This window comes from Sceloporus occidentalis, unplaced genomic scaffold (genome assembly GCF_023333645.1).
Source record: "Sceloporus occidentalis isolate IW3139 unplaced genomic scaffold, rSceOcc1.0.p SCAF_10, whole genome shotgun sequence".
NCBI lineage: Eukaryota > Metazoa > Chordata > Lepidosauria > Squamata > Phrynosomatidae > Sceloporus > Sceloporus occidentalis.
The window spans coordinates 8,583,040-8,596,643 of NW_028316990.1; the positions used below are offsets into that span (position 1 = coordinate 8,583,040).

Sequence of the window (13,604 nt, forward strand, 5' to 3'; positions counted from 1 at the left end):
TGTTCAACCCTTAGATGATAGCTTTGCAGTCTCCAAAGGGAAGGGAAAGCCACCATGGGTCGGAGATTTCCGATGGCTATCGGTTCAGACATCCTTGTGGGCCTTCTATCTCCGTTTTCTCTCTCGCTGAGGGTTCTTCTTTTCCTTTTATCTGCCCAACATCCTCTTTGGTGGTATCCAGCGCTATCTGCTCGCTTACCCATCTTCCCTAATGCAGATAGGAGCTTGTCACTCAGTCCTTTTTGAAAATAAATCTTGGGTTTGTGACCTCCGCTATTTGGCAAGAGGCCCTGTCCAACAAATGGGCCGACATCACCGAGGTTGTAAAGTTGTAGAATTGGCAGGAATGTCAACACCCATCTATTTCTCATCTGCTTCTCTTCTTTTGCAATGGGTATAAAGTCGTACCTTGCCTCTGATCCTGTTCTTAGCACAATTGCTCTTGGCCTCCTTCTTTGCTGGTATTACTAGCTATCCAGTCGCCTTCAACCTATGGCCATCCTAAGAATAAGAGACCTCCAAGAGCCCTGGTCATCAGGTTTTGCAAACTCAGGGCTGTGGATTATTTGATGGAAGCAATGCACTTAGCCTGAGGTCTTCCTCTTTTCCTACTAGCACCTTCCACTTTTTCATTTTGATATGCTCTTGGTTTTTAAAAAATGGGTCAGAAATCCTTGTTGCAGATCATCAGAGATCCATCTGTGTCCCATACCTGTGTTCTAGGAAATGAAAAATTGTGCAGAGATTGGGAAGGTTCTTTTTTTGGACTACAGCTCCCAGAATCCCCCAAGAATGGACCAAGAGATTGACTCATTCTAAGGCAGCTTCGGCTATCCCTTGAAAGGTTAGTTTAGATCTATTCTGTAAGTCAGTAACTATCCAACTGCCTTGTGATTTTGTTATAAACGGATCACCCAGGATTGATCCTCTCAGGAGATTATTTTTCAAAGATGGCACATTGCAACTTCCAAAATGCTCTCACCCTTTCTCTACTTTTCTTTTTCTCGCTTTGAAAAAAGGTGCCGAAGCATCCCTCCTGTTTTCTTTCTTCTTCTTTTAACAAAACATTTCTGTCTGGTGGGAATGACCTCGGTTGACTGCAGGGGAGCAAACCTCCCGGAGACTTTTGTCTTATCTCTTGGGAAGGGTGTATCTATCCCATCCGGCTATCTTTGCAGCACAGAAAAGCTCTGTGTTTGTGTTCTCCTTGTTCCTTGGCCTGAGAGCTGCAGGTTCCCTCCGAGGAAGGCGACTTTCTTGCAAAATCGGGAATAAGTTGCAGGACTGAATAGATTGTTCATTTAAACACATTCACCATTGGTGCACCTTTAGGATCAAACCTTGCAGCTTCCATGGTAAAGCAGGAATAAGTTTCAGGAGTGAGAGGACATGCCCTCATTGGTGTACCTTTACCTTATAGGCTACAACCAGAGGTGTAACCTAGTGCTCCAACCACTACACCACTCTTCTATGCAACCTTTATGGACTTCCTATTTGTAGTCCAACGCCCCAACCACTACACCACTTTTCTACACAAACTTTATGGACCTCCTAGTTATAATCCAATGCTCCAACAACTGCACCACTCTTCTACACAACCTTTATAGACCTACAAGTTGTAGTCCAATGCTTCCACTGCTACACCACTCTTCTGCACAACCTTTGAACTCTTTATGACTTTCTTGCAAAAGCAGCAATAAAGTGCAGGAGTGAAGGATTGTCCATCCAAGCATGTCCCAACATTGATGTTCCTTTAGTAAAAACCTGGCAACTTACATTGAATCCTAGAGTTAGAAGGGACTCCATGGGACCTCAAAGCCACCCTTCTGCTCAGTGCAGGGTCTCCAGGTAAAGCATCCCCAAAAGCAAGTAGCTGTCCAGCCTCTTTTTGAAGATGTCCAGAGAAGTGAGTGGATTGTAGTTTATTGCCCTGATGTACCTTTAGGAGAATTTCACAACTTCCTACCTCAATAGGGAGTAAGTTGCACCACTTGACATGTGCATTGCTGATGTACTTTTAGGAAAAAGCTTCGGACTTTGTTGCAAAGTCTGGAATAAATTGCAGATGTGCGTAAATGGTTCATCTGAATGTGCCCACTAGGTTGATGTACCTTTTGCTGCTGTTGTTCTTGTGCGCCTTCACATCATTTCGGACTTATGGAAACGCTACGGTGAACCTGTTTTTCTAGGTAAGAGTTGCTCAAGATTGCTCTTTCCTCCCTCCAAGGCTGTGAGAGGTCCAAAACACACTGCAGAAACAATCCCGTTTGAGACCGTTTTAACTGCCTTGGCTCAGTGCTAGGGAATCCTGGGAACTGTAGTTTATTGTGGCCCCAGAGCTCTCTAACAGAGAAGGCTAAATGTCTCACAAAACAACAGTTCCAACAATTCCCTAGCACTGAGCCAGGGTAGTTAAAGCAGTCTCAAACCGGATTAGTTCTGGAGTATGTTTTGGACCAGAGTGTGACTTACCCAAAGTCAGCCAATGGTTTTCCATGCCCAAGGAGGGATTCAAACCCTGGTCTCCTAGTCCAACACTCAAAGCACTACATTACACTGGCTCTCTGATGTACCTTTAGGAGATGTGTTATGGCTTCCTTGCAAGAATGGGAATAAGTTGCAGGAATAAGCGGATTGCCCATGCCCTGTTACACCTCTGCAAATAAGAACCCCGTTTCCAAATGCACATAGGTTGGCTCCAAAAAACAACAACCCATGCATATATGGGACCAGATTCCCTACTTGGAGCTAAAATGCACCTGGGTTGTTGTTTTTGGAGCCAACCTATGTGCATATCTCTCTCTCTCTCTCTCTCTCTCTCTCTCTCTCTCTCTCTATCTATCTATCTATATATGCCCCCCCCTTTTCTCTCCATCTGGGGCTTGATGGGTCTGTCCATGGAGAAGCGAAAAGAGGGGGACAGAGAAGCTGTCAGTTGCTTTGCTGAATGACTGCCTCCCTGATCTCTCAGCTGGTGGGAAAGTTTGAATCTGTTGCTATTTTCTGGCCCTTATCGGGGCTTATTATCACTGAGCTCTTGTCTAAATGCCTGCTTTCGGATAGTCCAGGGTCTGTCTCTTGGCACTGGAAAGGGAGAGGGAGATTAAAAAATCTTCTGTATATAGATAGACAGATAGTGGGAGGTTTTTGTTTTTTAAAATCACAGGATAAATACAATGCACGCATCAAGAAATAAAGGCGAGCATAAATACGAGCAACAAGAGGGGGGGAACGTTTTGTTGTTGTGAAGCTGGAAAAGAGTTGCATTGGAGTGAAAATGATCACATAATTGCACATGAGATGGTTGATTTGGGCTGAACCTGGATAGCTTTGCTGATCGATAGCAAATATTTCATGCTTGCCTCTTTCTCTCTCTTTGGGTGCATCTGAATTATAGAACTGTTGCAGTTTGATATTGCTTTAACTGCCAGGGCTCCATTGTACAGAATCCTGGGGTTTGTAATTTTGCTAGGCACCAACATATAGATTTTGAAGAGACCACAAGTCAACCATCTCATGTGCAATTATTTGATCATTTTCACTCCAGCGCACTTAGGCAGAGGAGGCTAGAGACCCTTGCAAAACTGTGGATCCCATGTTTCCATAGGATGGAGCTACTGCACTTAAAGTGGTGTCAAACTGCATAATCTCTACAGTGTAGATACACCATCTCTCTCTTTCAGGATTTCTGCCCTGTTCAACAGGACATCCGTTTTGTTTCCTTGAATAATTTGGGGGCTCAGAGCTAAGTGCAGTGGGCCCTTGGCATCTGCGATGGTTTGGTTCCTGGACCCACTGTGGATACCAAAATCCATGGATGCTCAAATCCCATTAAATGCATGATTCTATAGGTCAACTTCCAGCAGAATCATTCTGGAGGACCTACAAATGCCTAGAGAAGTGTTTTCTCTAGGAAACGCTAGTTTTTCCAGCACGACTCTTGGGTCAGTTTGTAGCAGATTTTCACTTGGAGGACCTCTAAATGCCTAGTGAAGTGTTTTCTCTGGGAACTTCTAAGTCCTCCAGTTGACTCTATGGTCAACGTTTATCAGAACTGCACCACAATTCTCTAGGGATCTCTGGGTCCTCCAGCATGACTCTATCTATGGTCAATGTCCAGCAGAGTTATGCTGGAAGACCTACAGATTCCTAGAAACAACACTTCTCTAGGCATTTGTAGGAAAAGTGCAATTCTGCTAGAGATTCCTAGAGGGAATATATTAATCAAATCTGCGAATGGTCAAATCCACAAAAGTCGAAGTTGCAAAAGTAGCAGACCAAGTGTCCTTTAAAAGAGGAGATTGTATTTTTCTTTCCCCCTCCTTTTTTGCTGGGGTCATATATTTAATGTTTTAAATGTCTTCTGCTTTTGTACATTGCCATAGGGGTCCTAGTGAGTTGAGAAGCAATAGACCAATGCCATAAATAAATCCATATATACCCGAGGTGTTGAACTGTCTCCCTAAAATAGGGACAGAACCTTGGAAATCGCCTTTAAAACCTCATGCAGAACCTGGAGCGGATTCATTGACCCACTGACATGGGACTTGCTGGCATTTGGGGTATTTTTTCATGGGGATTTTTAAGGAAATGTCGCACTATTCTTGCTTATACACATTATTGGATCCTGCTACTATGCATCCACACATCCACATCTATTCCTCTGTGGTCTCTTTCCCCCAGGTTAATAGAAAGTGGGGAGGGAGAGCCAGTTAGTATCTGCTCACAGTTAACTTTGTCTCATCATCTCAGATAAAGGCGAGTTCTTCCTTACAATCGCTGTGGTTTTTTAAAAAAAGAAATCCATCCTTGTTATCGAAAAAGCGGGGCGGGGGTTCGGGGGGGAAAGAGGGGGAGCCCCAGTTAATCGTCTGAGCGGAGTATCTTGGAAGCGAGGGAGTGAGTTTCTGGACTCATCCCCTCTCTCTCTGCAAAGCCAGCCTTCAGTAATTCAGTTTTTAAAGCATGAAAAAAGGGAGTTGATGAAATTCCACTATCAGCACTGAACCAATATGCAAAATATCTCGCCGAAAATCAAATAGCTATTATGTTTTCATTTCCATTTCGGCGTATTTGCTTAATGAAGAATAGACAGATCAGGCCGGCTGAGGGAGCCTGCGTGAGGTGATAAACTCCTTCTAGGCTTCCAGCAATCCCACAGAAAACGGTGCTCAACTGCCTGCCTTCCCTTCCCTTCCCTTCCCTCCCATTCACACTCCCCCAAGCTCCATTTTCTTTCTTTCCCCCCAATGCCTTCCCTCTGTTCTGGTTTATTTCCCCTTTATAATATGTATTGGCTCATTTAACCCATAAAGCTTCGCAAGGGGGAAGACGGTCCATGGCTTGTTTCTTGGTTTCTGCCAGAATGAGGGATCTGAACCCATGTCATAGTATTCCATTCATTGTTTCTCTCCTTCTCCCCTTCCTCCTCCTTTTTTCTTACCCTTCTCTTCTTCCCCTCTTCCTCCTTACTTTCACCTGCTCCTCTTCCTTTTGGCTGTTCTTCCTCCTCCATCTTCTTCAGGCCCTGCATCCAAGCCTGAGAGTCCCCAAAAAGAGCATGTTGTGGTTTCCTTGTCAATGGGGTGTGTTGAGTCTGCTCCAGGTTTCAGTCCAAGTAGCTATCCAAAGTGCTGGACAGAACTGGTCTTGTTTTCGGCACAGAAATACTGTTTTCTCTACCGAAATGTTGGGGTTTTTTGCCACCTGAACTGTAAAGATTCCTACAGCTTTGACTTATAAAAAATAAAATAATAAAATATAAACATTATTATTATTATTATTATTATTATTATTATTATTATGGCGACCCTATGAATGAGAGACCCCCAAGTCACCTTATCATCATCGACAGCCCTGCTCAGGTCTTGCAGACTCAGGGCAGCCATTGCTTTCTTTGACTGAATCCATCCATCTGGAATGGTCTTCTTCTTTTCCTACTTCCCTCTACTTCGCTAAACCTTATCGTCTTTTCTAGGGAGCCGTGTCTTCTCATGGTATGTCCAAAGTATGGCAGCCCCCATTTAGTCATCTTAGCTTCTCAAGACAGTTCTGATTTTCTCCAGGACCCATTAATTGATCTTTTTAGTTGTCCACGGGATCCACAAAACTGTCCTCCAGCAAGTGAGTTGATAGTCTTCCTATCCACTTTCTTAGCTGTCCAGCTTTCACAGCCGTACATAGAAATGGGAAATACGACAGCATGGAGAACCCTAACCTTAGTGCTTGGTGATATATCTTGACAGTTCAGGATCTTGACTAGTTGTTTCACAGTTGCTCTTCCAAGTCTTGGTCTCCTTTTGATTTCTTGACTGCAGTTTCCATTCTGATTAATGCTTGAGCCAAAGTATGGAAAATCTTTAACTATTTCAATGTCTTTAGCATCTACTTTAAAGTTATATGCATCATCTGGGGTCATTATTTTTGCTTTCTTAATGTTCAACTATGAACCTGCCTTTGCACTTTCTTCAGTGATTGTTCCAAGTCTTTGCTATTTTCTGCACTGTGTCATCCGCATATCTTTAACTGTTGATGTTCCTTCCTCCAACTTTTATGCTTTCCTCTAAGACCAATTCTGCTTTTTCAGCATACAAGTTAAGCAGACAGGATAATAAAATGCAACCTTGTTTGACCTCCTTGTTTGTTGGAAACCATTCAATTTCTCTGTATTCTGTCGTAACAAGAACATCTTGTCCTGAGTAGAGATTACACATTAGGACAATTATTAGGCACATCCATTTCTTTAAGAGCGATCCATTGTTTTTCATGATCCCCAAAATCAAAGGCATTGCTCTAATCTATAAAGCGCAGGCTGGTATAGGAAATTCTTTGGTGTGCTCCGTCATCCCTCAATATGTCAGCAGTATGGTCCTTAGTGCCTCTTCCTTTCCTGAACCAAAGTTGGACATCTAGCTTTCTCTGAATGGGAGATTAATGCTGTGATTACTGCAATCCCTCTTCCTTGGGGATTGGGATCCATATTGAGCATTTCCAATCTGTGGGCCCTTGTTTAGTTTTCCATATTGGTTGACAGATTTCACTTTGATGACAATTAACAGCACCTGAGTAGTTTGCTCACTTGTTGTTTCTGCATCACAGGCTTTCAGCTAGCATCTTCCACCTGTTTTCAAGGATGTCTGTTTGGCCTTAAGGACTAGAAACTTGCTTTGTAAAGAAAAAGAATAGAAATGGAAGGCTGCATTTTCCAGGTTGATGTCAAAGGTTGGGTACCAGAGTGGGACAGGGAGAGCTTGTGTGTGGTGTAAGAAGGATGCATACTTTTGTGTAAGTCTAGAAATTTTAGTCAAACAATTAACCCCAAAAACCTAGGTCGACTTATCCATGGGTCAATGTAAATACTGTACTTTAACAGTAAATACTATACTTTACCATGTAAATGCTATCCTTTAAAAGGGAAACATCCCCTGGTGAAAGGCAAGAGTGCAATCTGTCCTGAAAGCACTGGCCTCCCTCTACTCTCTCTTCCATCCAGCCTTTAGTGTGAGCCAAAACGGTTATGGCTGCCAGAATTTTGTAGGTTCTTTGTCATTGCTTTCCTTTGCATCATCATTTAGATCCTTTGTTGCATGTCCCTACGTTTTATCCTCAACTTATCCAAGGATCATAACAAAATCCATAATTTTGCCCCAAAACCTGCCCTCGACTTATACATGAGCTTGACTTATAGTCGAGTACATACAGTAGTTCCAAAGAACATGGGTTCCCTGTGTTGGTTCTTGTTTTCCCAAACAAATCAGGTCTTATCTTGTCTGATGGATGCCTACCTTCATATATTTTCCTTCTGAAGACCTGCCAGACATTACATGGTGGATGGTGGTGGTGGTGGTTGTGTGCCTTTGTGTCATTTCTGAACCTAGGAGCCTAAGAGCGTGGCACAGGGGTTTGAGCGTTGGACTACAACTCTGGAGACCAGGGTTCGAATCCCACTGGGTGCCCAAATCACACTCTCTCAGCCTCAGAGGATGGCAATGGCAAGCCCCCTCTAAAGAAACTCTGCGAAGAAAACCCTGTGACAAGCTCGCCTTTGGGTCACCATAAGTCAGGAACGACTTCAAGGCACACAACCACATCTATAAGGTGAACCTATGATGGGGTTTTCTTGGCAAGGATGTGTCCAGAGGAGGTTTGCCCTTGCCATCCTCTGAGGCTGAGAGAGTGTAACTTGCCCATAGTGGGTTTCCATGACCAAGCTGGGCATCGAACCCTGGTCTCCGTAGTCGTCCAGTGCTCAAACGGCTGTGCCACGCTGGGTTTCCTAGGGGTAAAAAGCAAAACCCACAACCACAAAGGTTGGGAGGAATGGGCCTGGGGTGTGCATGTGTGTGATGGGGGGTGCCTCTCACGCACTGTGCGTTTCTCCAGACCTCAGCCGCTCTCTATGACTCCAGGCATGTATATTTACGCTGGGAGAACAAAGGGCCCCATAATCTATACAAAGCAGACAACAATGAGCGTGAATAAAGAGGCTGCCGCCGAAGAGGAAGGCAATTTATTCTAATTCTACTAATTTCAGTTCCAGCACAATTAAAAAGGCTCTGATAATATTCAGAAACAATCGCCGGCTAACAAATCGGTTCGCTTGCTGTAAATGAAACATCGTTAGGCTAATTTTTTCTTTCACGCCTTCACGGCTCTCGGGTTCTGATAAAGTTAACCCACTCCCTCCTCCAGCATCTCTCTGAGTCTCTCCCCTTTTCTTCCCATTTCATCCAGAGTGAGCATCCGCATTGCACAAAAATGAACACTTTCTGGTGTGCAAAAGGGTGCTATAGTCATTCATTTTTGCTTTAAACACTTGTATTCCCATCTCGAAGTGGGCCACAAATAAAATAGATTCAGCACATGATGCAGAGGTTTGAGCCTTGGACTATGACTCTAGAGAACAGGGTTCGAATCCCCACTCAGCCACAGAAATCCACTGAGTAACTTTGGACAAGTCACACTCTCTCAGCCTCGGAGGAAAGCAATGGCAAACCTGCTCTGGACGAATCTTGCTAAGAAAACCCTGTGGAGTTTATCACACTGGGGCTAATTTCAGCATTAAAGAGAGATTAAAGCGCAGTCTCCAAATTCATAGTCCTAAACCAGTCATTTTCCAAAGCCCTGCCTTTTTGTTGGCATAATACTGTGCCACAGTCTGGATCTGCTTCAGGATGTCAACTAAATGTTACTCTGTCATACCAACTTGCCATGCTTCCTCCAGATTTCTTACTCTGGGGCCAGAATTAGATACCCTCCAAATGTCCTGAGTTGGCAAGGATAGTTCCAATGAATCCTCTGCCATCCCACTTTTTCCAACTGTTTTAAAATGTCCTAGTTTCTCTCCATTCCTCCCACTTCCTCTCTTCATCGCCAGCTTGCTTCAGTTCCTGCAAACTGAGTTCAAAATGCAAAATCTTGCCCTTCCCAGTAAGCCCAGGCAAAAGCAAACCACTGCAGTCTCTACTATCTTGTGCCTTCCCAGTAAGCGCAGTCAAAAGCAAACTTCTGCTGCCTCTTCTAGCTTGTGTCTTCTTCCTCATTTGTAACTCTTGCCGTCTTGACCACACGCTGAGGTTGCTTGGCTGCCTGTGTCCCACTTTTCCATCTATGAAACCTTAGAAGGCGTACTATTATTCCATTAGTGCAGACATTGCACTGCTTCAGTGTACAGTGTCAGCAATGGAACAGGATCGCTGCGCTCCTATGACTCCTGCTGCAAACTGTTGCTTAGCTAACCGTAATAAGACAAGATGGGTTTGCATTGTGAAAAGGGTTCCCTCCTTTGCTCCAGACCACTGCGCATAGATAATAGCTGCGAGGAGAAGAGGAAAGGAGAGAGGAATGGGGGAGCCTAACTTTGCGCACTCCCATGGACCATAGTTCTCCTCTAGTAGAGATTTAAAGCCTGGATAATTTAAAGCCTGCATGCAAAAATGAATACAGCCTGCCCTCCACATTTGCAGCTTTGATTTTGCGGCTTTGATTATTCATGGATTTGGTTAATATGTTTGCTCTAGGAATCCTCCAGCATCACTCTATGGTTAGCTTCCATCAAAGTTTGTGCTGGAGGACTTAGAGATTCCTAGAGAGAACACTTCTCTATGCATTTGTAGGTCTTCCAGCGCAATTCTTTGGCCGGTGTCCAGTGGATCTTGACCATAGGGTTGTGTCAGAAGAGATTCCTAGAGAGGTGTTTGCTCGGGTTTAAAAAATAGTGTGTAGGGGGGTATTTGCATTTTCCCCACTTTCACGGGGGTCTTGCACCCCTCTCTCCCCATTGCTTACGGAGGGCTGACTGCAATTACAATAGTCACCTTAGGATCTCAGTAAATAGGAAATGACTTGAAGGCACATAACGAAATAATAACAACTTTATTAATGATGATGATGATGATTTGCTAGCAGACCGCTAATCTTTTCCCGATCATTAGCTGCATCATTCTTCATTTGTTGCGTTTTTTTTAAAAAAAATCTCTGGAGTGCGAGGAGAACGCCTGATTCTCTGTTTCCTTTTGCCAGGCTCCATTGGTGAGATGGAGGAAGGAGACAACGCGCCCTTGGTGGACAACAGCCAATTGGAAAAGGAGGGAGGGGCTTCCGACCGCGACGGCGAAAGTTCCGTGGAAGGCGATTCGTCCAGCTCCCCCTGCAGTGAAAGTGAGTCCCTTTGGTGCAACTTCCCATAGACTTTCAACACTTTTGCACCATAGACTTGTAATACTTTTGCACTATAGACTTATAACACTATGATTCTTCTTCTTTGATTGCAACGTTTCCATTTGATGGAGTCCTGGGATTTGTAGTTGGGGCAAAGGTACTTAGAATTCTCTCCAAGAAAGCTCCTCCATTGCCTCTGACCAAACTACAAAGCCCAGGATTCCATAGGAGGCAGCCATGGCCATGGGCAGGGAACCGTCTAATTGAAATTAATAATCGTAAGCCGCTCTGATAGCCTTTAGGGCTGAAGAGCAGGGTATAAATACCATAATAATTTTTTTAAATGGTCACTATCATTATTTATTTACAATCACAGACCCAAATGACAGTGTTATAATTCTGTAGTGCGAAAAGCCCCCTGACCTCTTGGGCAAAATAACCCTATCAATGTTTTTCCATCTATCTTGGGGAAAACAGCAGTTTGACCATGCTCAGAGGCACTCTTGGTTACTTCTGTTAGCCCAGTGCCAGGTTCCAGGGACTGGGAGGACCGTAATGGGAAAGTTGCAACATTTGGGGCTGTGTTGGTGTAGTTAAAAAGCAATGAGGAGAGATATGATAAGAGGTATATATCCCAAAGGCACCAGATCCCTGCTGTTCTTGGAAGCTAATCAGGGTCAGTCCTGGTTAGTACCTGGATGAGAGATTTCCAAGGAATCCCAGGTGCTGTAGGTTATATTTCAGAGGAAGGGACTTGTGAGGTTTCCTTGCCTAAGAAAACCCTATTAACAATTCACGGGGTCACCGTAAGTTGGCAGGCAACTTCAAGGCACATATACACACACATGAAAAAATTAGGCATAGTGTGGCGAAAAAAGATAAGGAGAAGTTTTTCTACCATTCTGATGATACTGATAATACAGGATTCCATAGCATGGAGCCGTGGCAGTTAAAGTGGTGTCAAAGAGGATTATTTCTGCAGTGCAGATGCAGCCATGGCTACATGCAGGACCTATATCTCCTGATACTGGCCTGCGTTCTACCTCAAAACAGGAATTTATTCATTTCTTGGTGTGTCTGGAGTTTATCACACGGGACGGATCCAATGCAGAAACTTGATTTAAAGTGAAAAATACCCTGTAAAAGTGGGTTGTTTTTCACACCATTCGGGGTTAACCGAACAGAAATGAGAAATAATCTGCAATGAGTGGGTAGTTTTTCAAACGACAATGAGAAATAACGCAACATTAATCCAAACGCAACCCAAAAGTGAAAAGGAGTGTGTTTTGTCGACTTTGCATTCGGATTAATGTTGTGTTATTTCTCATTGACACCAACACATCTGCAAAACAATGGATTCTGCAGATTTACAAATCCCCGTTTCTGCATGGGATTTAAGCCGTTTTGCCTCCCAATTTGCCTCCGTGTGATGAAGTCCCCTGTCTGCCTCCACATCTCCTCCCAGTTGTGTGGGTCGAGACTTGAAAGTTGGGCCTTGCAAGGTGTTTGTGAAAACCCAACTGGCTCACTGGATGGTAGACTTTGAACCATCCAGTTGTTCTGCTGGAAAGAAGGAAGCAAAGAGGTTCCTTTATCTGATCCTGGAGCTCTCTGCAAAAAGCCTCCGCCTGGGGGTTGGTTTGGGGGGTCGGACAGGGCCGCCATTGTACACGTGTGTGTGCATGCGTGCGCGAGAGGAGAGTGCTGAAAGCTGCCGTCTGAGCTGTGCACCTGGCCCTAGCGTGCCATGATAAAGAGAGGCGATAGCGCACCGGCTGCAATAACCGCTGCTCCCCCGTGGCCCTTAGCAAGAAGCTTTCAGCGGGGATGGATAACAATCAATATGCCAGCCACTTTGATTTATAGCCAAAATAATGGGACTTTTATCCCCGGCGATTGATTTATTTGATGTTAATCATCACCGCCTCACCCTTTGCTGGGCACCCCCCGTTATCACCTGTATTAATAATGGCCAATGGCTGGTGACGTCACCCGTCAGCCTCCTCCCCGGTTCCCTTTATGGCGCCCATCGATTGGACCGCCTTGGTTATCTGGTCCTGGACGCAAAGGCAAACATGCACTCTGGCCGCTAATCTCTCACGCTGTCTTTATGCAGATAGGCTTATCGGCCACATCTCAAACAGCAGTTAATGGGGAAAATAATTGTCCATCAAGTTGCTGTGAGTACGCCGTGGGGAGACTTGTCCCAGGAAGTTGCTTCTCCTTTTTTGTATTGGACAGATGGAGAGCAGCACCAGGGTGGGAAGGAAACAACCCCTGAGATGTCTGGGAATGCCCAGTTGCTTTGGAGGCAGCTCTTGGCAGTCTTGGCTAGTGCACTGTAATGGTTTGAGTGCTGGACGTTGGGAAACCAGGGTTCAAATCCTGGTTTGGTCATAGAAAGCCACACTCTTTCGGTCTCAAAGGGAAGCGAGGGTAATCTTGCATGAATCTTGCCACAAAAACCCCACGGCAGGTTCGCCTTACGTAGCGAAATCTTGTAGTTGAGCCTAACTGAAAGAAAGAAGTTGGCAGCATGAGCATTGGTGGACTTAAGTCTACTTCCTCTAAATACATTTGGTGGAGTGGGAAAGCTCCACCAAAAAACGTTTACCATAAGAAGGAAAAGACATGAAGGCACACAACAACAATAACAACAGCTACATCAACCTAGTACATCCGAAGAAACCTACCAAGAAAACCCCATGATAGGGTTGCCTTAAGAGTGACATATGATTTGAAGGCACACAACAGCAAGGTTAGCAAAGCTGGAGATTAAATTTAAACAGCATGGATGGGGGACAACACATTTTAAAATCCGTTGACGCCAAATTGTGAGTCTAGCAAAGAAAACACTATGATAGGGTCACCATAAGTCAGAAACGACTTGCAGGCACACAACAACAGCACATCATCAGCATATCAACAGCACATCATCCAGGGAT

The 13,604-nt window shown here is 44.5% G+C and overlaps 1 protein-coding gene across 2 annotated transcripts in view; it reads left to right on the forward strand.

The window, feature by feature from the left end:
- The window catches only part of ZFPM1 (zinc finger protein, FOG family member 1), a 107,590-nt gene that overhangs the window by 49,374 nt on the left and 44,612 nt on the right, over positions 1 to 13,604 (forward strand). For both annotated transcript variants that reach the window (XM_089540136.1, XM_089540135.1), the window contains exon 2: positions 10,522 to 10,659. In XM_089540136.1, coding sequence (XP_089396262.1) covers positions 10,536 to 10,659 — 124 coding nt within the window. In that variant the 5' untranslated portion in view covers positions 10,522 to 10,535. The remainder of the gene's footprint in view (positions 1 to 10,521; positions 10,660 to 13,604) is intronic.